The 26,254-nt window shown below is 47.1% G+C and overlaps 1 protein-coding gene across 6 annotated transcripts in view; it reads right to left on the reverse strand.

The window, feature by feature from the left end:
- RARB (retinoic acid receptor beta) overlaps nucleotides 1-26,254 on the reverse strand; it is a 703,788-nt gene that overhangs the window by 26,747 nt on the left and 650,787 nt on the right. For all 6 annotated transcript variants that reach the window (XM_081825597.1, XM_081825600.1, XM_081825618.1 and 3 more), the window contains one exon: nucleotides 2,640-2,800. In XM_081825597.1, coding sequence (XP_081681723.1) covers nucleotides 2,640-2,800 — 161 coding nt within the window. The remainder of the gene's footprint in view (nucleotides 1-2,639; nucleotides 2,801-26,254) is intronic.

Here is a 26,254-nt window from a genome sequence, read left to right on the forward strand (position 1 = left end):
TATGGTGTGGCTGAAAGGGCTGTCCCTGGACTCAGACTGTTCATGTTCAAGTTCCACTTACTGGCTATGAGACATGGGGCACGTTATTTGGCTTTTCCACACCCCAGTTTACGCATCTGTAATATGGAAGCAACAACACCCGCTTTATAACATCCTTGTAGGGAGTCAAAGAATGAATATTTAGAATGGTCCCTGGTACATAGTAAATGCTCAATAAATACTAGCTGTAATAATAATGGTGATTACAATAATAAAGACTTCTGATTGCAAACTGTCTCTTGCTCTCCAGTATTTACAGATTAAAATACAAATTCCTCAGTCAGTGTTTAAGACTGCAAGGCTTTCTTTTTTCTTTTCTTTCTTTCTTTCCTTTTCTTTCTTCCTTTCTTTCTCCTTCCCTTTTTTAAAGATTTATTTATTTTAGAGAGAGCAAGTGCAGGGGGAGGGGAGAAGGAGGCGGAGAGAAAGAATCTCAAGCAGACTCCCCACCTCCACTGAGTGGAGAGCCTGACGTGGGGCTTGATCTCACGACCCTGAGATCATGACCGGAGCTGCAATCAAGAGTCAGACACTTAACTGACTGAGCGCCCCAGGCGCCCCTGCAAAGCTGTTTCTCACTTCCCACTCACTCCCAACACAGTCCCACCCTTCCCCTCACCTCTTTCTGTCCTTTCCCCTGGGCCCATCCTCACAGTTGATTTCCTGATTTCTTAGGTCAGGATGCATGTGCCTTGATACTTAGTCCCAAACAGTGCCTGGAACAGTTGGCAATCATAAGTATTTCTAAAAGGAATAAATGATAAGCTCCTTGGCACTGGTTATTAATCATCTTACGTCTCCGTAGTGTCTGATGCACCTGGCACGGGGCCAGGCCCCCGGAGTATCAGTTCACACCAAGTGAACGGATACATGGTGGATGGTGCACCTGCCACATCACTGTCGTGTAGGTATTTCCAGGTCCCATCACAGAAGCTTCTCATGAATTGTTTGTCTAACCATTTTATATCATCCCCATTCTACAGATGGGAAAAAGGAGGCTGGGCAAAGTTAATAACTTGCACTCAGTCACCTGGCTGATTGGTGGCTGAGCAGGAGTTAAAACATGTTCATCTGCTTCTAGCGCCCTTGCTCTTGATAAAAGGCATTACCCTCCACCGCCTCTTGGTTCACGGACCTGCTTTACCTTCTGGGTTAAAATAAAAGCTCCTTTATGGTGTCCAGCCTTGTCCTGCTCTGGGCTAGTGGTTACCAAGCTCAGTGGGGGCCTGTCCACTGAAGCAAGCCCTCCCCTCAGCCTGGCAGGGTAGGTCAACAGCTTCCCACATGGGTGGGGGAAGCACGCCGATGTCTCTTGTTCTCCTTGACACCAAGGGCCTGGCTGGGCCCCAGAAGGTCATCCTGGGTCTGGCTACTCAAAGTCCAGGTCACGGCGCCTGCTCCGTAAGTGCAGTCTGCTGCCCAGCCTCAGTGGCATAACCAGGAAGCTTGTTAGAAATGCCCCCCACCTCCTCAGCCCCGCCCCCCAGCACCACCAAACCGACTGAGTCAGAGCCTGCAGGCAAGCACCGCCCCCCCTTCCCCAGCAGCTTCCCAGCCCCGGTGCTCACTGTCCTCCTCCTTTTGGCATCAACACTTTGTCTCTGAATCTTCAGGAGCTTTCATCCTATTCTTTTTCTAGCACGCAAGGCACCAAACCAGCCAATGTGATAATTTGGATTATTTTAAAGGTACATTTACCAGCATCTTAGGCAAGCAACATAAGCTACTTAAGGAGGCCAGAAGAGCATTCTAGTTAGAGTCATTCATTCATTCATTCATTCAACATGTACTGAGTGCCTACTGTGTGCCACCCACAGCGAACTGACGTCAGCGGACATAATACATGCAAAAACCAGTTTAAAAAATTGAAGTACCTCATGTGTCTCCAGCAACATATCCCAGACCAGTCAACATACACCACCAACCCTTGATCCCACATTTTCTCCCTCCTACCTTCTCTCTTTATTTCTACCCGTGGTGAAAGCCATTTCTCACGGAGCTCTGGGGAGCACGGCAGGACCTCCTGCCTCCCCAGGAAGGAGTCACGCCTGTGTTTTTCCCAGTCCTGGCTCAGGGGTTTGACCTCCTCTCTCAAGCGGGACTCTGGCCCAGGGGAGGGCCCCCATAATGTCGGTTGGACCTTACATCTGGATGGGTGTTTTGAAAACACTGCCCCGCGTACCCTCCAGGTCTCCACTGGGCTCTGTACACGTGTCTGTCATGACTCCTGAAACACCTCACTGGTTTCACCTATCTCCCTCACCAGACTGTACATCCTTGCGAGCAGCAACCTTAGCTTATTCACTCACGCCACCAGCGCCTTGCACATGGCCAGGCGCATAATGAGTGCTCAGTTTGGGGTTCTTGAGTGAACACACGCATGCCTGAGTGGATCAGAGGAAACAGCCATCCTACTTAGGGACTGTCCGAAGACTGCCACGTGGAGGGAGGTGGCCATTGCGGAGCCCCACTCAGCCCACACATATGTCCTGGGCCAAATGTGGGTGGGTGCCCCCTCCGGGTCCGGGGCCAGGGGACAGGGAAGAAGGGAGCGGGCCTGGACGCGAGGGCCCGCAGCCTGGCTCGGAAGCGTCTCTTACCGTGGTGTATTTACCCAGCTGGCAGAGGGAGGGGAAGGTTTCCTGGTGGGCTTTGCGGATCTTCTCTGTGAGATCGTCCAGCTCAGCCGTCATTTCATAGCTTTCCGTGCATTCCTGCTTCGAAGGCTCCTTCTTCTTCTTGTTCCTATCATTCCTGACAGCTGGAAAGGAGAGAGAAGGCAAATTAGGGGTCACTAGTGGCCAGGGCTGCACCGCCTGAGCTGGAAGTTTCCATTTCCTGATGCTGCCTGGTCTCACTTGACACTTGGAACAGGAACAGTGGGAAAAGATGCCATAAAGACATCTCCCGAGCAGAGAGGTTTGGCGGCCAGAAGGGCCAGGCAGAGAGAAAGGTTTGCCTTTCTGCGTGTGCACCTGCCAACCCACTCTTTCTTTTTTTTTTTTTAAAGATTTTATTTATTTATTTGACAGAGACAGAGATAGCAAGAGCAGGAACACAAGCAGCAGGAGTGGGAGAGGGAGAGCAGGCTTCCCTCCGAGGAGGGAGCCCGATGTGGGACTCGATCCCAGGACCCTGGGATGACGACCTGAGCCGAAGGCAGACGCTTAATGACTGAGCCACCCAGGCGCCCTGCCAACCCACTCTTAAAGAGAGGTGAGGCTCACCCAGAAGGCTGAGAGCCTCTGTTTGCTTGGGCTTTCTATGTGGACTGGTCCTCAAAGAGATGATTTTTCCAAGCACATGCCCCCTGGTTGCAGAGGGGATGGCTCACGAGGCATTACAAGGGAACCACTTCGGCCTGGGAGACACATTGCTGAATAAAACCTTTGTTGCGTCATAATTCGTGATTCCTGGCTAAGCCTTCTGGTTTTTGCTGTTTCTTAGTTTTCCGAATTAACTGACACTTTTGAAGAGATTCATCTTAAAGCTGACGGGATGATGATTTTTGCCCCTTTATGCTTTTCTGCTTCCTAGGCTGTTGGTATTAGTTATGTAATCTTTTATTATTATTTATATATATTACATATTATATACATTATAAAGTATAAATAAAATACTACTGTTATAAAAAGTTATTTTTATTTTAGTTTTTATTTTCTTTAAAGATTTTATTTATTTGACAGAGAGAGAGAGCACAAGCAGGGGGAGCAGCAGGTAGAGGGAGAGGGGGAAGCAGGCTCCCCATTGAGCAGGGAGCTCGATGCAGGGCTCGATCCCAGGACCCCGGGATCATGACCTGAACCGAAGGCACACGCTTAACTGACTGAGCCACCCAGGCGCCCCTAAAAAGTTATTTTGAAATAACAATTTATGCATCATGAGCCCATGGCCTGAAAAACGACTTGTCCATTCAATATTCGCTTAGTTATCTGTAACTGCTCGACTCCGCATCTCGTCCAGCCCACTGGCCCCTCAGTAGGTGTGTGTCTTTGCCTCTGCTGAGCTTGGTGCCAGGCAGAGTCAGGCCCCTGGGCTCGGGGCGGTGGAAGCCCATGCTTCCCCTCACAGCACAGAGCTCTCAGATGACTTCAAACTGAGTGTAATGCAAAGCTCTGGCCCCTGGTGAGGATCTCCTGGGGAAGGAAACTGAAACCCAGAGAGGCCAACAGGTAAAACTAGACCACGCAAGCCTGTCCTGGGGACCCAGGGGTTGCCAGGCTGGATGCCACCTGGCCGTGTATGACACCTCCATGACCCGGGAATCTGTGTTGCAAAATGACCCAGGTCATAATCCGATCTGCCCTAAGAGGATTTGGCCTGCGTTGCCTTCCTGAGAGCACCCAGGGTTGATCTGAGAACTCGCAGCTCCCTGGGTCTACACTGCGAGGATCCCGAGGCTCTGCCCAGGGCAGGAGCTGAGGGCAGAGTAAAAGGCAGGCATGCGGAGGGCAGGAAGGTGCAAGGAAATAGCTGGGAATACATGGTAGTGAACAAACCCAGTGTCTGTGTAAGTCACTGACACCTGACCAGGCGGGAGGGCGGTCTGTGAGAATATTCACGTTTCTTGAGTATCTTAAGCATTGTACTGGGAACTGTGTCCACAGTATCTCACTTAATCCCCTTATCAGGTAGGTAATTTTAAACTCATTTTACAGATGAACAAACTGAGCATCAGATAGACCAAAGAAGGTTTACACAGTTGCCAAGTGCTTTCTTCCCTTGGACTCACTCATTCCTAAGGGAGCGGACATGTTTGAGAAGAAAACAATACCTCTCCAGATGATTTTCTCCCCCTAGGACTCTGAAGTGACACTGTTCTTTGGCTCAGAACACTTCCAGATCTAAGGTGAGCGGGCAAAGACAGCATGAAGTAACTCAAGCCTCCAATGTATTCCTTTCCAGGGCAGATTGGCCAAGTGCCCAGACCATTCCTAGCAGAGGCAGGATGTGGGGTGAGGGCAGCATATGGTCGAAAGCAGTTAGAAAGCAAAGAACACAGTCAGCAAAGGAGGGACCGTGAGAGTGGAAGAGGGAAGCGCATGGTCGCAGAGATGCCCTGGTGGCTCTCCTCTAGGACAGAGTCTGGGTCCGTGAGGGGAGGCTGTGGCCGGAAGCCTGTGTGAGAGCACTGGGGGTTCTCAGCACACGTTAGCTGACCCCTCCTTTCCTGGCTCCTGTGCATGACCCTCTTTGTTAGTTAACACAAAAGTTGTATGTAAGCAGTGAGGGTCCTTCTAGAATAGAGCCCCGAGGAAAATTGTCTGGCAGTTCCTTGAAAAGTTAAACATAGAGTTACCATATGAGCCAGCAATCCCATTCCTGGGTCCACCCAAGAGAACAGAAAATAAATGTTCATGTAGAACGTGTACACCCGTGTTCCCAGTGGCAATATTCAGAACAGCCCCAAAGTGGAAATAACCCACATGCCCACCAACTGATGAATGGGTACCCAAATGTGGCGTATCCACGCAATGGAACAGTCTTGGCCATACAAGGAGTGAAGTACTACACACGTGACAACATGGAGGAACCCTGACAACATCATGCTCCGTGAAAGAAGCCAGTCACAAAAGATTCTATTTGTGGGATGTTCAGAGAAAGCAGATTCATAGACAGAAGGCAGACTGGTGGTCGCCAAGGGCTGCGGCGCGTGGAAGATAGGAGGTGACTGCTAATTGGCATGGGGTTTCTTTGTAGGGAGATGAAATGATGAAAATGTTCTGGAATTAGACAGTGGTAATGGCTGTGGAACCTCGTGAACATCCTACAAACTGCTGAACTGACTACTTTAAAGGGATGAATGTTACGCTATGTGAATTATACCTTACCATCAGAAAAACAAAAACCCAGACCCCTGAGGGAGGCCGCAAGCCACTGAACGCTAGGAATTGCTCCGACCAGAATCAGAAACCAAGATGCACCTTTGACCACTTAACACAGCAGTAATAGTAATACCACTTATTGATTGTTTGGCAAGGGCCAGCCATCACCATAAGCAATAGAAGAATTCTAATTCCCTAAATTCCACAGTGAACCAGATGAGGTAGGCTTTAAAATTCCACTTCTATACTCTCAAAGCTGGAGGCCCAAGATCCCCCTGTCTGAAAGTGGTCAAGCCAAGATCTCAGTGGGATGTAACAGAAAAGCAGAGGGAGGAACCGCATGCACGCACACCATTACCCAGAATCCCATCCCCAGGCAGGTCTGGAGGGCCTGAGTCCGCACTTCTAAGCGTTCTGCTTCTCTGTCCCCCATCCACCCGCAGCCGCCTGGCAAATTACCTGGAAAACTCATGTGAGAAAACACAGCCCCAGAGGTTACCTGTGAGGTGGGAGCGCCCCCCACTGAGCATCTACGCCAAGCCAGAAAGGGACAGGTGAGGTCAGGCGGGAAGGGGACCCCGGTGAGCCGTATGAAGCAGGGCACTGAGTGGGGGCCCTCGGTTGGATTGTGCAGACAGCACCCACCATTTGCAAAACTAACAGCTGTAAAGCCAGAGCTCCATCTTCTGTGCTTTGAGACCCGAACTCCGAGCACACTTAGCAGCTGACTGGCTGCCAGGGAACCAGTGTGTCACCTCGGGCTCCCTTCCAGACAGCGCCTGCCCTCCCAAGGCAGAGCGCCTCTCCTACTGTCTCCACGATCAAAGGACTCCCGGGACTATCGGGACTCCTCAGCAATGGCAGGATGCCATGCCCCCGCCCCCCCCGTGATAACGCCCCAATTACGTAAAGGGTCAGAAGCAGATGGATGAGTGTTCCAAACACATGGCTTCAACAACTGCTTTGCTCAACGGCTGCAAACGGCCGTGGATGGCAGACGCGGTACCTGGGCCAGGCGCGGGACACCACGAGGGCCTGGGTATGGCGGCTCGGTCCAGCCGCGGGGGACTCACGGCCAGCAGCATCTGGGGCAGGGCAGGAGCTTGCCCCCTTGCAGGGGACCAGCGTGGGGCAGGGGGTGACACAGGTGCTGCTAGGGGGCCGGGGCTCCACCACCATCCCAGGGGACCCGGCCCCTCTCGGAGACTCCCCGAAGGCAGCAGCCCCCTCCCAGAGACGTGTGGATGCCCCGCTAGGTGGGAAGCGGTGCGTCTACTGCAAAGGCTTCTGCAGGCTGGTCATACAGGAGGGAGAATTTCAGGCCCTCCCACGTGGAAATGGTGGACCGGAACACGGCAGGTTTGTGGACTTCACTGTGAAGCTCACGGCTGCAAGTGGCAGTGATGTTTCTGAGGAAGCCGCCCGGGAGCGGCCCCAAACGAGCAGATGGATGCGTTTGTTCCTTCGTTGTCTGTCCATTCACTCATTCGGATATTTTTTGAGCATCTAGTATGTACCATCTGCTGCGGGGATGAAGCGACGCTGAGCCACACAGACAGTCGCTGCTGCTGTGGAACTCACTTACGGGGAGAGACAGGCAGTAATCATACAATAACAATACCGGCGTCGCTATTATGCTGTGTGCTGTGACTCACACTGGGGTGGTGTTCTAATACTGGAAATGCTCATTACAGCTACCGAGCAGCAACGGGGCCCTTGTAGAAGCCTTCTGTTCATATTCGGCCATTCAACAACCTGAGAGGGAAGTACCCTTATTATGCCTGTTTTGCAGACGAGAAAATCGAGGCACAGAAAGCTCGCTCGCCTGCCCAAGGCCGTGCATCCTGTAAATGACGTAGTGGGGATCTGAACTCAGAACACCTGGCCCTGGGGCCTTCCCTCTGAAGGGAGGTGTGCTCTGGCATGTCACGCACACTTGCGATCCCACCACACGGTGAGTGCCGAGAAGGACGCTGTACGTGTATTATTGGTGTGTGCATGCAGGGGCGGGGGTGCCGATCCAGGATGGGAAGGCTGATGCTGGAGAAAGGGGAGGTGCGTTGAGAGGACGGATGGGAAGGTGGGTGGGGAGCCTGGGGGGTGGTGGTCTGGGCTGTACAACTGATGCTTGGCCCCAAAGGCAGCCTGTGCTGCTGGTGGCCGGCTTCCTCTTCCAGCCCCACGGAGGTGATGCTGGCTGGCAGGCACACCAACACACCTGTGACGGATCTGGGCATGGACAGGCTGCTTTCAGGCACAGTGCGTCCCTGGGAAGGCATGGGGAATGGGATGGAGGGGACACATACCGTCACCTCTGCATCAGAGCCCCATTCCAAGCCCCATTACCATTCCACACAGCCCTCACCTCCCAGCCTGAATACCTAGAAGGCAAAGGTCATATTTTGTCTCTCTTTCCTCAGGGCCCAATACAGTGTCTGGCCCCCAGTGGGGGCTCAAAAGCTGCCTTGTGAAGGACAAGGTGAACATGTGACTCACTGTGGAGTTTCGTCAGCCATCAGGGCCTTTGTGTGCAACACAGAGCTCACCTGAGCCTCTTTCTTCCAGAAATTAAAGGTCTCATCACCATCTCCGGGCCTGCAGGGCATTCACGAACCACTCTCCACCCCCGGAAGCATGAGCCAGCAGGCTGATAAAGCAGGTGGGGCATCCAAAGGGTCACAAGGGTGATTTACACACCTGGGAGAACCGGGCCTGATGTCTGCAAAGCGCTTCTTGGACGCAAGGTGCTCCATAAAATATCAAGTATTCTCCTTGTGAGGGCCAAGTGCTACAAATCAGATTTGGTGGCATAAAAGTAACATATTTATGATCCACTATCATATTGCAAATGAAATGAATGTAATAAAAGTGTCACTTATACAAATACCTCTGATGTACGGATCTCGACCTATGAATATGAAAACAGACACCCAAGCACTTTTATTTGAATGTCTAATCATGGAAATAAATGAAGTCATGTTCATTTTAATGTGTGCACTTGTGCATGTTTCTAGAATATTGATTTCCACGCACACAATAAAACTGTAATGCAGGAAACATGCAAAAGATGTGGATTTCACTTGGATTCAGAAAGAGATGAAAACAACGCTTCACTAAAAATTCCTTGACGTCAAAAAAAAAAAAAAAGAAAGAAAAAGAAAAGAAGGAAAAAAGGGAAATACAATTGACAGTGGTTTTGACCATAAAATTCTCTATATTCAGTTTAGCAAAGGAAGCATAATGGTCTATTTATTCTTGCTTGAATATTAAAGTCTGGAATCCGTTCATCTTGGCTCTTCACCTTGCTAACTCCAGGAATAATGGGTCACAGTTGGTGGCTGAGCTATCTGGTTGCCCTGTGTGGGGGAGAGTCTGTAACTAACACACCAATACCTTAAAAGAAAACCACAAAAATAGAGTTTAATCTTAGTTTAAAAATAATTTTCTGAACTCATTATATAAATGAACTGTAAACGAATGGACTTGAAGATAGACAGATCTATGACTAACAGAGACATACTTTTCCCATAATTTCAGGATTTGGGGGTTGGCACTCAAGCACGGAGCCCAGCAGGTCCCACGGTTGAGTTGGGTGCAGTTGGGGTGAGCGAATACTCCCTCAAGATCTGAATCTCCTTCACGGTGGAGGCTGTGCCTTGCACCTAATACCGCGCTCGCCATGTAAGCGTTAGTAGACGTTTGAACACATACACGGAGAAAGGAGGGTAGTGAACGGGGCTGCCACTAAGGTTCCGGGCCAGTGACCAGGCACATGCCTTTCGGAGGCGGCTGAGGGCGGGGCACTGGGAGCGTCTGTTCAGTGAATACAGTCCCGTGACTGGATGGCTCCAACCCGCCAGGCAGCAGCACGTAGGCAAGGACTGGCAAAGGTGATGTGACCCCGCTCCCCCCTCACCCCCCCAACAAATGCGAAGTGCAAGGGATGGCCTAGCTTTCATAGGGCCAGTAACAGAGCAGGGAGCATACTTAGAATTTTTACAGAATATTAAATATTCAAGTCATGGGGGAAATAGTCTGGACATAGCATTCTGAGAGTTTAACGAGGATCTACCAGCCTAGCTCAGCTTCTTAGAGTTATTCAAAGCACTTACAGAAAATCCCTGAAATATCAGAACGTACCAATGCCAAATACCTCTTTCTAGTTAAAGTGGTATATTATACTAATAAAACTTTCTTTTTTTTTTTTTTAAAGATTTTATTTATTTATTTGACAGAAAGAGACAGAGCGAGAGAGGGAACACAAGCAGGGGGAGTGGGAGAGGGAGAAGCAGGCTTCCCGCCGAGCAGGGAGCCCGATGTGGGGCTCGATCCCGGGACCCTGGGATCATGCCCTGAGCCGAAGGCAGACGCTTAACCGACTGAGCCACCCACGTGCCCCCTAATGAAACTTTCAAAACAATTTTAAACACATTTCCCTCTCACTGGTTGCTTTTAGATATGGAGATTTTGCCTCCTCTCAGGTGGATAGCCTTTCCTTTGTCTTTTATTTCCAAATACTTTCTTCCTCCTCTGTCTGGCCTGCCATGGCCAGCCCTGCCGTGGCCATATTCCTTTCTGGGCAGGCCCCGTGTGGTGGCCATCCTTGCAAGGCAAGAGATTTGGAGTTTAGAGGCTCTGTTACAAGTGACAGATCCTTTCCTTCGGACACTAGTCTTGTATGGACTATAGGAAACAGCTTAATAAGTTCAACTCCAGAGATGAGGGACAATAAAACATTCCTGCGTGATGTTTAAAAACAGGAGCTTTGACAATGAGCAGTAGAGAAAGTGCCTAGCGCCTCTGAGACGCCTTCCTTCATAATCAGTAGAACTTCTTTGCACGTTCCCTCTGGTAGCAATGGGCTACTTACTATCAGCGACGGCTCTCCCTAAATCCTGTCCATGGGAGGCGGATGTGTCCTTGGCTATCTATCCCACATGCTGGGGGCTGGGATGAAGGTCTTGTCTTAGAGTTCAGCATCTATTCCCATAAGCCATACGTGGGCAGCAAGTTCTTGGTTATATCAAACTGAAGTTTACTGCGTGGAAGTTTGTTGAAATTCAACGTGCCCTCGTGTATCTGAAAGACTGTGTGGTCGTGTTTTTTGTTTTTAACTTTGTAAAAATGCAGGCAGTCTCAGATTCAGAAATCTATCACCTTAAAGTCAGGATCCAAACTCCTAGGGTAAATGATTGAGCAGAGATCCAGGCACATGGACAGCCTTTCAAAGCAGCATCTGACTGGGCGGGTAGGGGATGACAAAAAGAAATTCCTCAGCAGCAGACTGTTCCAGATAAACCTGTATCCTCCTCTGTGTCGTATATATATTCCTCAGGGCAAGTTATAGGCTTTCAAATATTAAACAACGATCTCTATCACGATAAATTCTTTTTTTTTTAATCACGATACATTCTAATGGTCAAAATTTTCATTCCTTCTGTTCTCTAAACCCAATTAATTTTCAGAAAATGAATTGCAGTTCTCCTTGACATTCTTATATTTTCCCTCTTAAAACATTTTTTAAAATCGAAATGACGTACTTAGCCTGCAAAAAGCTCTGAGAAGAGACTCAGCCGTTCCTCTTGGGGAGTGTGACCCTTTGATAAATCTTGCACAACTGGAGGGTCAGGAGGTTCCAGGGTCCTGGAAATGGGGGCCATGTTTGCATGTGGCTTGACCGCAAAGATGGCCCTAATCCTCCATATCTTCCTCTTGCACCCTGTTTGCACTGACTTTGCAGCTACTCCCATCAAGAGGTGGAGACCATTCCACAGCCCATGTATCTGGGATGGCTTGTGACTCGCTTTAGCCAACAGAACACAGTGGTAGTAATGCTACACCATTTCCAAGCCTAGACATTAAGAGATCTTGCACACTTCTGCCTGTTCCTCTCAGAACCTCACCACTGCGTGTGAAGAAATCTGGGCTAACCTGCTGGAAAATGAGAGATCGTGCAGGGGAGAGCCCAATTAGTTCAGCTAAGATCGCCCAAGATCAATCTAGAGCCAGTCTGCCCAGGAACCTGGGAGAGCGAGCATTCAGGGAAGATGAGCAGAATTGCTTACCCAACCTGAAGCTGACCATAGGCTCACGAGAGAGCCCAGTGAACCCAGAAGTGCCACCCCGCCGATCAATAGTTTTGTAAGCAATAATACACACTTATTGTTTCCAGCCACTGAGCTTTGGGGTGGTTTGTGACATGGCAATAGCTAACTGATACGGTCTGTGTAAAGAGTGTTTCTGCAATAGCAGCACATGCCCACATGCTCCTTTGCCCCATGGTATGTCTGAATCAACAGTTGCTTTTATTCAGTGGTTAAGGCAAGAAAGAAGACAACTTGCCATTCCTCCAACTCAAGTTTGAAGATCCTACCAACATCTGTTACAACACACAGAAGGTAGGAAATTGTTTTCCATTGTCTTAAATTACATGAAAGGTGCAATGGACAAGTGGGAAGGACTGGGCTGAAACTCCAGGGGCTTGCATTTAGTGCATCATTTACTACCTGTGCAAACTCAGGATAGTCTTTAAATGTCCCCAAGCCTCAGTTTCCTTGTCTGAAAAATGGGGACATTCATTTTTTTCCATCACACACAGGATTCTTACATATATTTAGATATGTAAATAATTGCAACCTAGTGTAATATGTACCAAAAGAGTGGGAGCCCCATACCAATTTCTTACCACCAAACATTTATTGAGTCCTGTAGCTACTGAAGATACTAAGTCAAATAAGGCATCCTTTATTCCTCAAATGAAAGGCACATGATATATAATATAGACTATGAAGGTTTAATATACATGGAATGCTTTGAGATGTGAAATGTTGATGCAGCAGTGGAGAAAGAAAAGAGAAAAACGGAAAATAAGGAAGGAAGGAAATACAGGAAGGAAGAAAATAAAGGAGGGAGGGAGGAAAGAATTTTTATCCAAGGCAAGACCTGTGCTCCAGCCTGGGGCCCGCATAACTGGAGATTAAGGGGAGGATAGAGGATAGGTAAACTGAACAGTTTTTAAACTTTCAATAGGTTCATCTCGATGGCAGGACTTTCCATGTGAACTTGGCTTAGTAAATGATGTGACTGTGTTCACCTCCTTGGGATCCAACTTTCCAGATACTGCTTGATACACTTGACGAATCTCTGCCTGCACCCTCTGTGTGTCAATGAGGTGTCCAAAAGAGATAGATAAATGTCTGCATGTTGGCCTGATGTGTGCCAAATACCCTATTTAGGATATTACTGTAGAGAAGTGCCTGCATGTTGTCAAATCAATTTTAGAAACCCAAATGCCCAGAGAAATGGTCTACATGTGAATGTGTGATTGTATATATTACATACCTAGTTTAAATGAAAAACTTTCACTTTAAGACATTTAAATGATTTATTCCAGCCTATAGAGACCTAAGTGATTCTCACTGGTATCCTTGAAGCACTAAGGGTTCTAAGGGTTTTCAGAATCACCAAATAAGTATACTGTTCAGTAGAGCTTTTATTCTAAATGCAATCTATTAATTTTAATTTTTAGAGAATTGGCGATCCATGCATGAGATATATGCTAGCCTACTATTAGATATAATTAGTCAATTAACCATAACCTCCTTTCCTAATAATCTGAATTAATTTAAATTTACTGTTAACATTTTTGGAGGCTATCTTAGTTCTCAAAGTTATTTTAAAAGGCATTCCTACAATGGGTGGGAGGGTTACCACTGAAGTCTCTCTTAACTGCGGGGTTTTTTTTTCATCCATCCGTCTGTCCATTCATCTATCCATTTATGCAGTCCATCCGTCCATGCCTTCATCTATCCATTTGTCCATCCACTCAGCTATTCATCTGTCTGTCCATCCATTTATCCTTCCTTCCTATTGTTTTCCTCCATCAAGTTGTCTATCCATTAACCCATCCATTTGTCTATCCTTTCATCTATTTATCCACCCCACCCACCCATCCATTCATCTATTAACTTAGTTCTTCATCTGTTCAAATAGTTACGGAGTATTTTTAAGAGATTCACATTCTAGTAAAAGACAGTCATCTAAACAAATAACTATCATGCAGTGAGCTAGAATCCAGAATATTCATTCACTGATTGAAGCAACAGGAGTACAAAATCTAAGGTGTATGTTGTGAGATGGAACTTAGACCCACAGATGAGGGAGCTGGTAGTTCAGTCTGTGGGAGTCATGAAAAAAGTCACAGGAAAGAGGAATCTTGAGCTGAGTGCCCTACAGAAGTATCGTAGGTCTTATTCATCCTGGCGTTCTCAGGGCAGTGTCTTTTCCAAGGACACTCAACAAATATTCCTTAAATGAATAAGGCTTGAAGGGGTAGGAGACACTCAGGATGATAACAGTATGTGGAAGGCCTAAGGGTTGGAAACAACCTAGTTCTATGAGGGAAGTTAGTTCTCAGATGGCTTTGAGAGGACGGGTCTCAGTGGGGAGGCAAAAAGAGGTAGAAAGAACATTCCGGATGGGGGGACATGAGGAAATGCTTCCAGAAATGTCTGTATCAGATTTGTAGGAGAGCAGGGTGGCTGGTGTGCCTGGAGGAAAAAGTGGAGACTGGGAATTGGTGGGAAGAAAAGATTAGATTGGTATAATGAGGAGGGGGGAGAAAAGGGATATGTAGGGATGCACTCCAATGAAGAAATCTGCTGGGATTGGTGATGGGCTGAATATGGGGGATGAAGAAGATGACTCAGGTCACAATAATATTTTAACGCTGGTACTGGGATATTGACGGTATCCCAAATAAAAGAAAAGTGGGAAAGCTGGTGGGGAATAAGGAATCCAGTTTTGGGCCAGAAGATGAGGAGTCTGGCTTCGGGGGACGTGAGACAGAAATCCAGGTGGCAAGCCCAGAGAGGTTCTTTGAGAGATGGCACTCTGGAGCTGGCAGGAGAACGGGAAGTCAGGTTATTCAGGAGTTGAAATCTGAGAGACGACTGTCCCAAGAAACGAGGGGGATGACCAATGCGAGAGAGAGGAAAGAAAACAGGAGGCCTAGGAATCGATCCTTGGGAGTTGCCAGCAGTTGGTGGGAAAGGGAAGAGGACACAATGACAGAAGCAGATCAAGAGCGGGCAGGAAAACTGGGATGCTAACAAATCACAGGAACTGAAGGAGGAAAGAATGAGAAGCAGCAGAAGCAGCGTGGCCAAGTGTCCACTGGAGCTGACAGTCATAAAGAATGAAGAGGAAGCAAAGTTCACTGGTTTTGGCAATGGAGAAAGTGGTGACTTTCAAGAGAACGTTTCCAGCAGAGCCACGAGGATGATGGAAGCCAGACTGGGGGTGGGGAGGGTTAAGAAGAGGCCAGGAAAAGCCCTTCAAAACTCAACCTAGGAAATACACTTGAGTCCAACCCCTTGAAAACCTGTTTTCCTATAATCAAACCTGTCAGAGAGGTCAGTAGAACCGCCCATGTTTACAAACACGAAAAGCTGTATGAATTTCCCAGAGAATGTGAAACTATAGAGGCTCCCTGGAAGTCAACATGGAGCAGGTAAGATCTTGGGAGATGCAGTCACTTAAGATCTGTCTGGGCAGAGAATGAAAGCAAGAGGGCACTTCGGCTGAGCAGAGGCTAGAAGGCGGGAGGGCTCTGCAGGCAGAAGAAAGAGCAGTTCTGAAGGCCTGGACAGAACGGGCAGCTCTGAGACTCTGCAGACAGGGCCAGGGCTCAAGGTCAGACTCGCGCTGGACCACAGCTCACGGGATCCTGGGACTCTCGCCAAGGGAACTTGGGTATCAGGTGCATTTGGGTCTCTAGTGGCGGTGACATGATCAGAGCTGCCTTTTCGAAAGGTTGCTCTGTTTGCAGTGAAGAAATGATTGGGGGTGGAGAGAGCACTGTGGTGGCCACTAGAAGTTCCAAGTGCAAGAAGAGGGATGTCTGAACTGGGGTGGGACTCCGGGGAGGGGTCAGCGTAAGAGGTGTGGGGGTGCCGGGCAGTGGGTAGCAGAAAGGGGTGACCTGCTGGATTCTGGCTTGGAGAATGATGAGGGGACAAAGAAGGAGGAACACAATGTATGGAATTCCCGGTGCCTTCGTGCCTTAAATGTCACACGACGGGGCCAGAAATCAAACCGGGTCTAACTCCAAACTCGTAAAATAATTCTCAATTCCATCTGCTTTTTAAAAAGATTAGTGTTAACAAGAATGTAACGAGGAGTATAATGAAGGAATTTTCCTACTTGGCCTGGGCTGCCATGGATGTGACCGAGAGGTCACTCTCAGGCCACATGTGTGACTAAGTAAAAACATTAGAAATGAAACAGCAGACTCAAGCCACAGCCCTCAAGTCAATCTCAGGACGTGAAGTGCCGGCCAGATTGGAGCCAACCGAGCCTTCCCTCGAGTGAACTTAGCAGTTGCTCAATATAAATAGATCATCCTAAATTGTCCTCATCTGTGAGGGATTGCCAAAATCCTATTTAGTTCACAAAAATCCTCGTTCTGGCCTACACAACTTTAATTCTCAGGTATTTATTTCTCCAGAGAGTTGTTTGGAGAAGAAACAAAGCCATCTTCCCCATCCTCTGCCTTGCTCCCCGCCATGTACTTGGATGCTCGACGTGAGCCGAGAACCGAGTCTCTATTCCTGAGAACGTTTCAGCCAAGGGGTCAAAAAAAAAAAAAACACAACAAAACAAGAAGTCCAAGAAATGACACATGACGTTCCTGACAGACCTGCACAATTCACTTCCCTCTGCCCTTCCTTTAACACCCACACCCACACCCAGAACACGCTTTTCTCTTTTAATCAAAAAGACATCTGCCCGCGCCTTCCCTTCGGGGCTCAGCAGGGAGAGGAAAGAAGCGCCCAGAACAGAAAGCGGTGGAGGATTCCCACTGCCCACCTGTGGCCCGCTATTTCTTACCAATCCACCCGGTGGGGTGTAGCCATCAGGATAAGACAGCGTTTGGGATGTAGCGGGAAGACAGCTCACATCCAAGACACCATGGGAGGACATAAAAGGATAGTCCTGGGCTACAGGCTGTCAATTCTAAATGTGGTCCTTAATTTAAAAATATTTACCAGGTGCCCAACTGTGTTTCAGGCACCATACCAGGCGCCAGGGACGTAACGGTGAACAAAGCAATGTTCTTGGCTTCTTGGGAGATTATTTTCTTCTTGGGGAAGGCTGCCCATAAACAAATGCGTAGACAATATAATGTCAGATGATGACAAGGGTCGTGAAGACAAACCACATACAGGACGGAGAAGGAGCAGGGGCTGTGGTGTAAGGAAAGGTGGGCAGGAGAGGCCTCCCTGATGAGCGGGGAGGTCAAGGAGCAGTAAGGTGGGGGCCTGGGGGCAGAAAGGATCACATGCACTGCGGCAAAGAGCTGGTCACAGAAATTAAAACTACAAGCTAGAAGAGCTATTGATTAATCTGCCTGTTCATTCATTCAATAATCTAACTCAAATCTAACTCAATAATCTAACTCAAATAGGGCACCTACGTCACCCTGCGCCCCGCACTGTGACAGCTGCTAGAGAATAGAAGGGTGAGGGAGCCCGGGGGTTCCCTCATCAAGTCCCAGTCTAGACCGGGGCGGGGGGGTGGGGCAAACTTTCTCCGTAAAATGCCAGCCAGCAGATAGGTAGCAGGCTGCGTGGGCCTCAGAGCCTCTGTTGCCAACTACTGTGCCATTGTAGGGTGACAGGAGGCGAGCCTGTACGTCAACGAAGAGCATGGCTGGGTTCCAACAGAACTTTCTATTTCCAGAACAAGCTAGGGGCCACATTTGGATGTAGGATGTTGAATGTAGTTTGCGGTCCCGTACTTCAGAAAATGTCCTTGATTGTTAAGAAGTTGTTTGTGCAGTAAATCCAAATTAGGGAAGAAAGCATGTTTAACAAAAAAGAAAACACTTTAATACCCACCTTCTCCCATGTTTGGTTTATTTCAGTTATCAGGCAACAGAACCAAAGCATCCATTGTTTTTTTCTACCCAGCAACAAACCAGTGCCCCCAGAGACATTTTCTTCTGGGAAATCCCCCTTCCCTTCCCCTGATAATGGCCTGCAGTATTTCCAGACCCCTGGTCCAGAGGAGAGGCAGGCTCTCCTCACCTAATGATGTACGGAATAATAGGTCATTATACCCCGGAGCAGTAAGGGCAAAAGAGACATGGAACACTGGATCCCACCCAATGGGGGGTGGGAAGGGGAAGGTGGCCAGAGAAAAGTCTTCCCATGACAAGGAATATTGGAGCCGAGTGGCAGCTAATTAGGTGAAGAACATTCTAGGCTGAGGGGAACGAGATCTTGGGAACAGAAAGAGACCCAGGGACCTGAGGTTGTGGTAGTTGAGAGGTGTTCTGGAGATGTGAGGGACCTTTCAATTCTACCAAGCTTCATAAAAAAGCCAACCTGTCAGGTTATAGTGACATCCAATGACATTCTCCTCCCCAAATCCCAATTCTTCTTCAGTAAGTAAGTACTCATAGTTTCTCTGAAGTCCTTGCACTACCTGCTGCTGTTTTGGAAGGTGGCTTAGTCAAAAAAGGAACCTCACAAACAGATAAATCGAGTTCACACAGAGCTGGTGGGAAGATGTAAAGATTCTGGGAATTCTCTAAAGAAAAGTTATCTGCTGCCCTGCCTATCATTCCTCCTGGGATGTTGAAGGGTGCACTTGGGCACCGGGGGCAAAGCTCACCCCACCAGGAAGGCTCCCATCCAATGAAGAGTCAGTAAGAGTTCAGACAGCCAGAAAAGTCTACAGATCGCAATCAAAAGAGTTCTGTTTTATTTACCCAAGTCTGTCCTGAAAAAAAAAAAAAACCTGCAAAAGATGGCAGAGAAATATCATCTCCCTAGGAGTAAAATTTTAAAATATTTAAGCGCTGTTGCTTTTCATGTGTTTCATAAAATTAATCAAGTGAATTATACTTTGCATATCTTCCTTGGTAAGGTTTCTGTTTTTACATTTTAAAGCTTCAAAACACGAAATCGTACCTTAAAGGTCCATCATTAACTTTTCCTGTCTTGACAAATGACATATTTATTTATTTTTAAGATTTTATTTATTTATTTGAGAGAGAGAGAATGAGAGACAGAGAGCACGAGAGGGAAGAGGGCAGAGGGAGAAGCAGACTCCCCGCCGAGCAGGGAGCCCGATGCGGTACTCGATCCCGGGACTCCAGGATCATGACCTGAGCCGAAGGCAGTCGCTTAACCAACTGAGCCACCCAGGCGCCCGACATATGTATTTATATTTAAGCACATCTATTATGGAAAATTTCAAACATACCGAAAATAAAGAAAATAGTATATGTAATGAGCCCCTATCCATTCACAGCCCAGCATCAATTATCGATTTATGGCCCATCATCTTTCCTCTCCACTCCCATCCCTTCCTCCAGATTATTTTGAAGCAAACCCTTGCCATTGAATGTTTTCATCTGTATATATTTCAAACTCCTTTCTTTCATGATTTTTTTTTTTTTTTTTTTGAGAGGGAGAGAGGTGGGGGAGAGCGGCAGAGGGAGAGAGAGAAAATCCTAAGCCCAGAGCGGAGCCCGATGCGGGGCTCTATCTCACAACCCTGAGATCATGACCTGAGCTGAAATCAAGAGTCGACACTTAACCAACTGAGCCACCCAGGTGCCCCACTTTCATAACTTAAAAAAAAATTTTTTTTAAATTTTTATTTATTTTTGAGAGAGAGAGAATGAGAGGGGTGAGGGTCAGAGGGAGAAGCAGACTCCCCGCTGAGCAGGGAGCCCGATGTGCGACTCGATCCCGGGACTCCAGGATCATGACCTGAGCTGAAGGCAGTTGCTTAACCAACTGAGCCACCCAGGCGCCCCCCCCACTTTCATAACTTTTTATCACACCCTTGCTTCACTCTGGGGCAGAGGGTGAGATATTGTCTACTTCAAGTAGACTTTAGTAGGCAGAGAAGTCAAAGGTGAGAATTGCTTGTCTAAAAACACAGGAGGGGAAACCAGAATGAAAGAGACAGTGCAGGTGGCCACTTGACCTTGATGTACTCCAAGCAGAGGCAGCTGTGCTGGAAACATCCAGAACATAAGCAGAGAGAACAAGTTGTCCTACGCAGCCACTGACATGAGGATGTTCCCCCTCTTCTTTACCACGTCCCGTCCACTTAACCACCGAGTCACTTTCAACGAGAGCGGGCCGCCCCTGCCCCCAGCCCCCTCCCTCTTCTTAGCCACTTTTATTATCTTGAGAAACATATGGCATAACTTTGCACGCATTTAAGGTTGGCCAGACCTTAAGCTGGAAAGGAATGCTGGACTCTAAAATAATATTTTTCTCATTAATGCCACTGAATCCCCTGCCCGGCCTGTTCCCCCACTTATCCCGTGATCTTTTGACTGAATTCAGGAAATTACACAATGAATGGTTGGTCAGCTCCAGGAACTGCCATTTGTTTTTGCTACCATGTACCTTAACTGCTGAGGGGCTTGTGGTCACCTATGATTATCAGCTTCACTTTCTTGTTTAAGAGCTCTCGCCGATGTCCACATTTATTTAGAAACAGGGGAAGGTCAGTGGGTTATGGCACTTTCTTAGGATGTGTCCAGACTTTACAAAATAGCAAGAATTATGAATCACAGTTATTAACAAGTGCCTTGGGTGGACTAACTTCAAAAAGAGGAATGCTGGTGGATGTGGACTGGGCTGTCTTCTCTGAGAACTGCTGTGGACTCCCAGAGGTTGATAAAAGGGAGATTGAAGACTTGATCAAGAAAGCTAAGAAACACTCCCTTGAGACACCTTCATCCTGGGAGCCCCACAAGGCCCATCTAGCAGCCTGCTGAAAGAATTCCCACCTCTGGAATCCCTAGCCCTCTCTCACTCTTCATGGGTCACCAAGTCCATGCCCAAGGCCTTCCCTATCAAGCAGATGCAGAAGGTTCAGATCCCCAGCCCCAGCCCTGGCCTTTCTCCTAAGATCAGATGTGTGTATGTGACTTCTCACTAGATATCTCCTGGCCCCTCACTGTGATGGTCTCCTACACAGACTCTTTAGCTGTCCTCCCTAACTCTTCCCCCATTGTCACTGCCATCTCTGTGACTGCAACCACAGCCCATCCAGGGGCCCAAGTCCCAGTGACAGAAGCAGACCCATTCTTCTTTCCTCCTCATCCTATATGTCTACTGAGGTCCACTTAGTCTACCTGCTATTGCTCAAGTCCATTCTCTCTCTGAATGATGCTTCACAGACATCAGCTCATCTGTAATCGGTAGGAAAATACAATGCAATCAGAAGTCAAAGTACAAATGTTACTGTTAGAGCTAAAACAGGCTGTTTCCACAGATATATCCTTACTCTCTCTTACTGGGCCCCAATAACATCCCGTGAACTCAGATGACCTTCAGTCCTTACCACAAGGACATCATTTAAAGCTTCTCCTTCCCATTATAAGTATCCTGCTCAGGCTTTGTCCCGAAAACCTTTAAAAATGATGTTTCTCATTAATTTTATAGGCTATCTCCTTCTCCACCCCTTAGGAGAGACAGACACACAGACACACACACAGCCTTTCCTTGAGGCTCCAGGAAATTTCCTGGCAGTAAGCCAGCACCAAGAACTGCCATTTTCAACAGTATAGAGAGTCACTGCAAGGGTGTCTTCACTCTCTCCACCTCCGTTTATTTAAGCAGCAAGTACTTCCAGATGACAGAGTACTTCCTCCTTATGCTTGAAATGTTTCCAAGTATCAGCAAATGCTACTGAACCTGTATTCTGATGGGAAACCCACCAAATTTACAGTTGGGAGGGACCTTAGTGATCCCCCAGTTATGGCGTATCCACAAGTAACCACAACTGTGCGCACTCAGTTACGGTGGTCACGAGAGCTGGGTTTTAATCTCAGCTCTGTATCTCAGTAGTTGTGTAAATTTGGGCAGTTTACCTGGCCTCTCTCAATGTTAGTTGCCATGACCATTAAAAAACGGTAATAATCTGTGATCTGTACCTCTGAAACAAATAATACAATATATGTTAAAAAAAAAAAAAGAAGATAATAGGAAAAGAAAAAATGAAGGGGGAGAAATCGGAGGGGGAGATGAACCATGAGAGACAATGGACTCTGAAAAACAAACTGAGGATTCTAGAGGGGATTCTAGAGGGGGTGGGGGATGGGTTAGCCTGGTGATGGGTATTAAAGAGGGCACGTATTGCATGGAGCACTGGGTGTTATACGCAAACAATGAATCATGGAACACTACATCAAAAACTAATGATGTAATGTATGGTGATTAACATAACAATAAAAAATTTTTAAACGGTAATAATCGAACAGAAGTGCTGAAAAGATCTAGTACCCAAGAAATGTTAGCAAACTTTTCTTTTTTTTGGATTTTAACCTCTCAAACCAGTGAGAGCAATCATCTTCTCCCAACATCAGGTTTTCTCTACCCTCCGAATTTCCAACGTGTTCAATTATATCTCATAGCAGATAGCCGGATGATTTCCTGCCATCCTAGTCATCCTGGCTTAGATAATGTGCAGTTCTAGATAAATTACCTCTTAAAATAAGGGGCTCAGAATACAAAACAATAATATCCCCCAAGATGTGCTCTCACCAGCCACAAATACAGATGGTTTTGGTGGTCTGTCATGATCTGATTAAGCAAGGATCTTAAGAAGGAAGACACATTCCAAACCTGAGTTAGATCACTGCAAGGCTTGGCCATCCGATCCTCACCTCTGATTTCAACCCCAGCCTGTCCTTCCACCACTGACCTGGCTGAATCTGAATCAGGACTCGATACTCATCTTTGTTAAATGGGATCTTGCCCCTCAGTTGTTTCTGTTGAGATCTTCTGGAACCTTCGGGCCTTCTGAGGTTCTCATGCTACCAGGTTCATACTTGGGCCGATTTTAGGAGTGAGCCTTCTGCCTGAAGCCCCTCCCTTTAGTCTCTAAATGTCTTGAGGCCCGACAGCTCACTGGCCTCCTCTCTTCCTCTCGCTGCCCCTGGATGCCATTGCCAAAGAGCACAGTCTAAAAGGGGAAAATCCTGAAGTGCTAATGCTTGTTAGCTTATCAGGTTTTGATACCATTTCATACATGCCAGATCATCAGACTGAGCCACAGGCCGTCACTGAGAAATTCACAATTCCTAACCCAGATTTTGACATGACTGGAACGGATGAGAAGCCACAAAAATAAAAAGCACAACTTACTTCCCAAAGTGAGTCAGACCCCTTCTAAGGGAAACAACACAACAACAAAGTAAACACCATCAGGTAAATATTAGACTCTAAATATTGAGTCAAACCTCCTCAAAATTAGATATCCCGTGGCTTACCGGGGAACATCTGTAATGTCAGCTGCTGCTACAATGGATATTGGAAAAATATTTAGAACTAAAATATGGTATTTCTCCGGGGGATGTATATCAAAAATGGGGGGAAAGCAGGAATTACCAGAGAAACTCAATAAATAGCTTGGCAACCTGTCATTTTTCTCCAGGTGCACCAATTACATGTATTAAAAAGATTCAAACCTTGTGGTTTCCTCCCAGAAATTTGTGGGGGTTGTTTTTGTTTGTTTGTTTTTTTGGTCAAGTCTGGCAAAGATCCATTCAGAGCACCAGCAGGGAAAAAAAAAACCTTCTTTATGATGCTTCTAAGTCAAAGACTTAGAATGTACATCACATTGTAAGGAATGGGCTTATCTGAGACTTTCCGTTGGCACTGCCTTAAAATCAGGGAATCTGAATGCCGGTCCTCCTGTATTATTCATTACATAATTGCTGTGTTTTATTAGAAATATGATCTATTATAACCTTGAATACAGTACATTAAATGACATTGAAAATTAGATTATTCTGATTATTAGAGAAGTGAGAAATGTGCTAAACATTTGTAAGACTGATAATCAATCAGGGTATCCATTTGAGTGTAATAAAAATCAATCTGGAGCCAGTGTGTTTAAATCTAATTTTTTAAGCATGACATTTTCCTCAGAGTTTCTTTCTAAAATGTCATCATCTTCTGCAACGGTGATTGATTCTGTCTCTAGGGAGAAGCACTCACTCCAATTACTTCATCCACTGCACACAAACCATAGTCCACTTCAAAAAAAAAAAAGCCAAATGAATCACAGCAATAACAATATATTTGATGGGGGGGCACAGATTTATGTCACTCAAGCTAGAAAATCAACACCATCTTCCTCCCCCCCAACCAAAGCTCAAACAGATAAAGTATGCTACTTAGATCATAATGTGGCTCTTTACTTTCTTCCAGCAGAAATGAGGGATTTTCATACTGGGCTTTTATTTCACCTGCAAAATGGAAAAGACACTGGCTTGTGTAAAAACATTATTCCCCTTTCATCTTTTCAGAGAAAGAAAAAAATACATTATGACTGTCTTGATTTACTCTTCCTTCAATCATCCACCCTTTCTCCTTTCCTTTCCTTTCTTTTTTCCTTTCCTTTCCTCTTTCCTTTCCTTTCCCTTCCCTTCCTTTCCTTCCTTCCATCCATCCATGCATCCACCCATCTGTCCATCCATCCATGCATCCATCCGTCCATGTACCCACCCACCTCCTCATCCATTCATTCATCAATAAACAATTATTCAACTCCAACTGAGGTCACTGAGAGACTGGCCAACTTGGGGTTCTTTTTTCTCTTGAGGATATTCAAATATGCCCAAGGTGAGAAGGACGGCTAATGAAATTACACTAGGTTGGCACAAATAGGAATGACTGTCCACTAATCCAGCTTGTGCCTTTACACTGGCACATGTGAATATTCACTTCATGGAATTTTGGAATTTTCCTCACAATGGTAGGGGAAGGGAGAAGATGACATTTATTAAGCATTTGCCATGACCAAGAACTTGACATTCATTACCTATCAAATCCTCAGTGCTAGGAGGGTACCTCTGCTTCCCTGGTCTTGGGTTTCCATGTGCAGGTCTTTCAGTAGGGTGACGCTCTTGACCTCTCACCCTACCTCTCTTTCTCCTTTCCCCGGCGAGGTACAGGGACTTGTCTTGGTGGGTCTGAAGGAAAGCACTTAGTGTTTTGGGTTCAAGCCCCTCAGGGCCTTCTCGACCTCCACCTGCCTTCCTGCCTGTAGGAAAGGGCACACGGGCCTGGGTTCCATGATATGGAAATTCCCATGAGCAGGCTTTGCCCCGGGAGGAGGACTTCAGGTATCAACACTGCCTAGAACAGTGTGGTTAAGTGTATCTGATTTGGGGGTGTAGTTTAGGAAGCCCATCAGTTGCATTAAGTTCACCCGAGCTGTTGGTTGCAAGAACTAGACGATTGTACCAAAAACTGTTAACGCCCTACCTCTAACAATCCTATTCCCCTTTCCAGTTTTATTTATCTCCTTATTTTACTTGTCTTCTTTCTTATCCTTTCCCCTCCACTAGAATTAAATTTCTAGGCGGGCAGGAATTTTAGGAATTCTTCACGTGCTTATCACCATCATCCTGAACAGTGCCCCATGCATCGGGCCCTTGAGGAGTCTTGGCTGTTGACAAAGGCTCTGGAGTGGGAGCCTAGTACTGGGCAGGGAGAGGAGGCACAGCTCAGTCTGGGGGCTCGTAGCTACCTCTGTGGGGGCTGCAGCAGGGGTGCACGTGGCAGAGAGACATTCTGTCTGTCTTGAAAGCCCTGATCCTGCTTTTCTGTCTTCACCAGTTACTCAGAACGGTGCCAACTACATGCCCAGGGGAATGGCAGCAGCGAGGGTGAAGAGCGTGTGAACATCTGATCACTGGCTGGGCCTGTGGAGAATGATCCATCCAAGTCACACAGCGTTGAACGATCCTAACCCAGGTTCTCCTGTGGGCTTCTGCCTTGGGAGAGGCAGACACGGAAGAAGCCACTGCAGGCAGATGCCTGAGCCACTCGGGGCACCTTTACCAGGCGATGCGTACAAGGCAGACCAAAGAAAGTGGTTTAGGAGAGCTCATCGCTGCCATCTTTCCTAAGAGGAGAGTGCAAAGGTGTGCCAGCTAGGAATGTAGAGAGAATGGAACGAAATTCCAGAAACTCTTACACCCTAGTTCTTGCAACCAACAGCTCGGGTGAACTTAATGCAACTAGGACCACCACAGACCTACCACGGGCTACTGCTTGGAAGACTTCCTTCAGTTTAGAACAAAAATCTATATATTGCAGAGAGAGGCCAAGAAGAAAGGCAGTTGGAAATGCTCGGGAAGGTAGCAGCCCCCTGAAAATACAATCCACAATGTGGATATGCTGGCGAAGCTCCTCCGGGATGATCATATCAAGTAAGGCAAACAACTATTTTCATCTGTTTTCCAAATTCCAGACAGGCAGTGATGCGATTTACCAGCAGCAGCAGGAGGAGGGTTCTCCGTTGTTCAAGTAAACACTGGTGTGAGCACAACAAGGGACATA

This window comes from Leptonychotes weddellii, chromosome 1 (genome assembly GCF_054177405.1).
Source record: "Leptonychotes weddellii isolate Sample4059 chromosome 1, ASM5417740v2, whole genome shotgun sequence".
Lineage (NCBI taxonomy): Eukaryota > Metazoa > Chordata > Mammalia > Carnivora > Phocidae > Leptonychotes > Leptonychotes weddellii.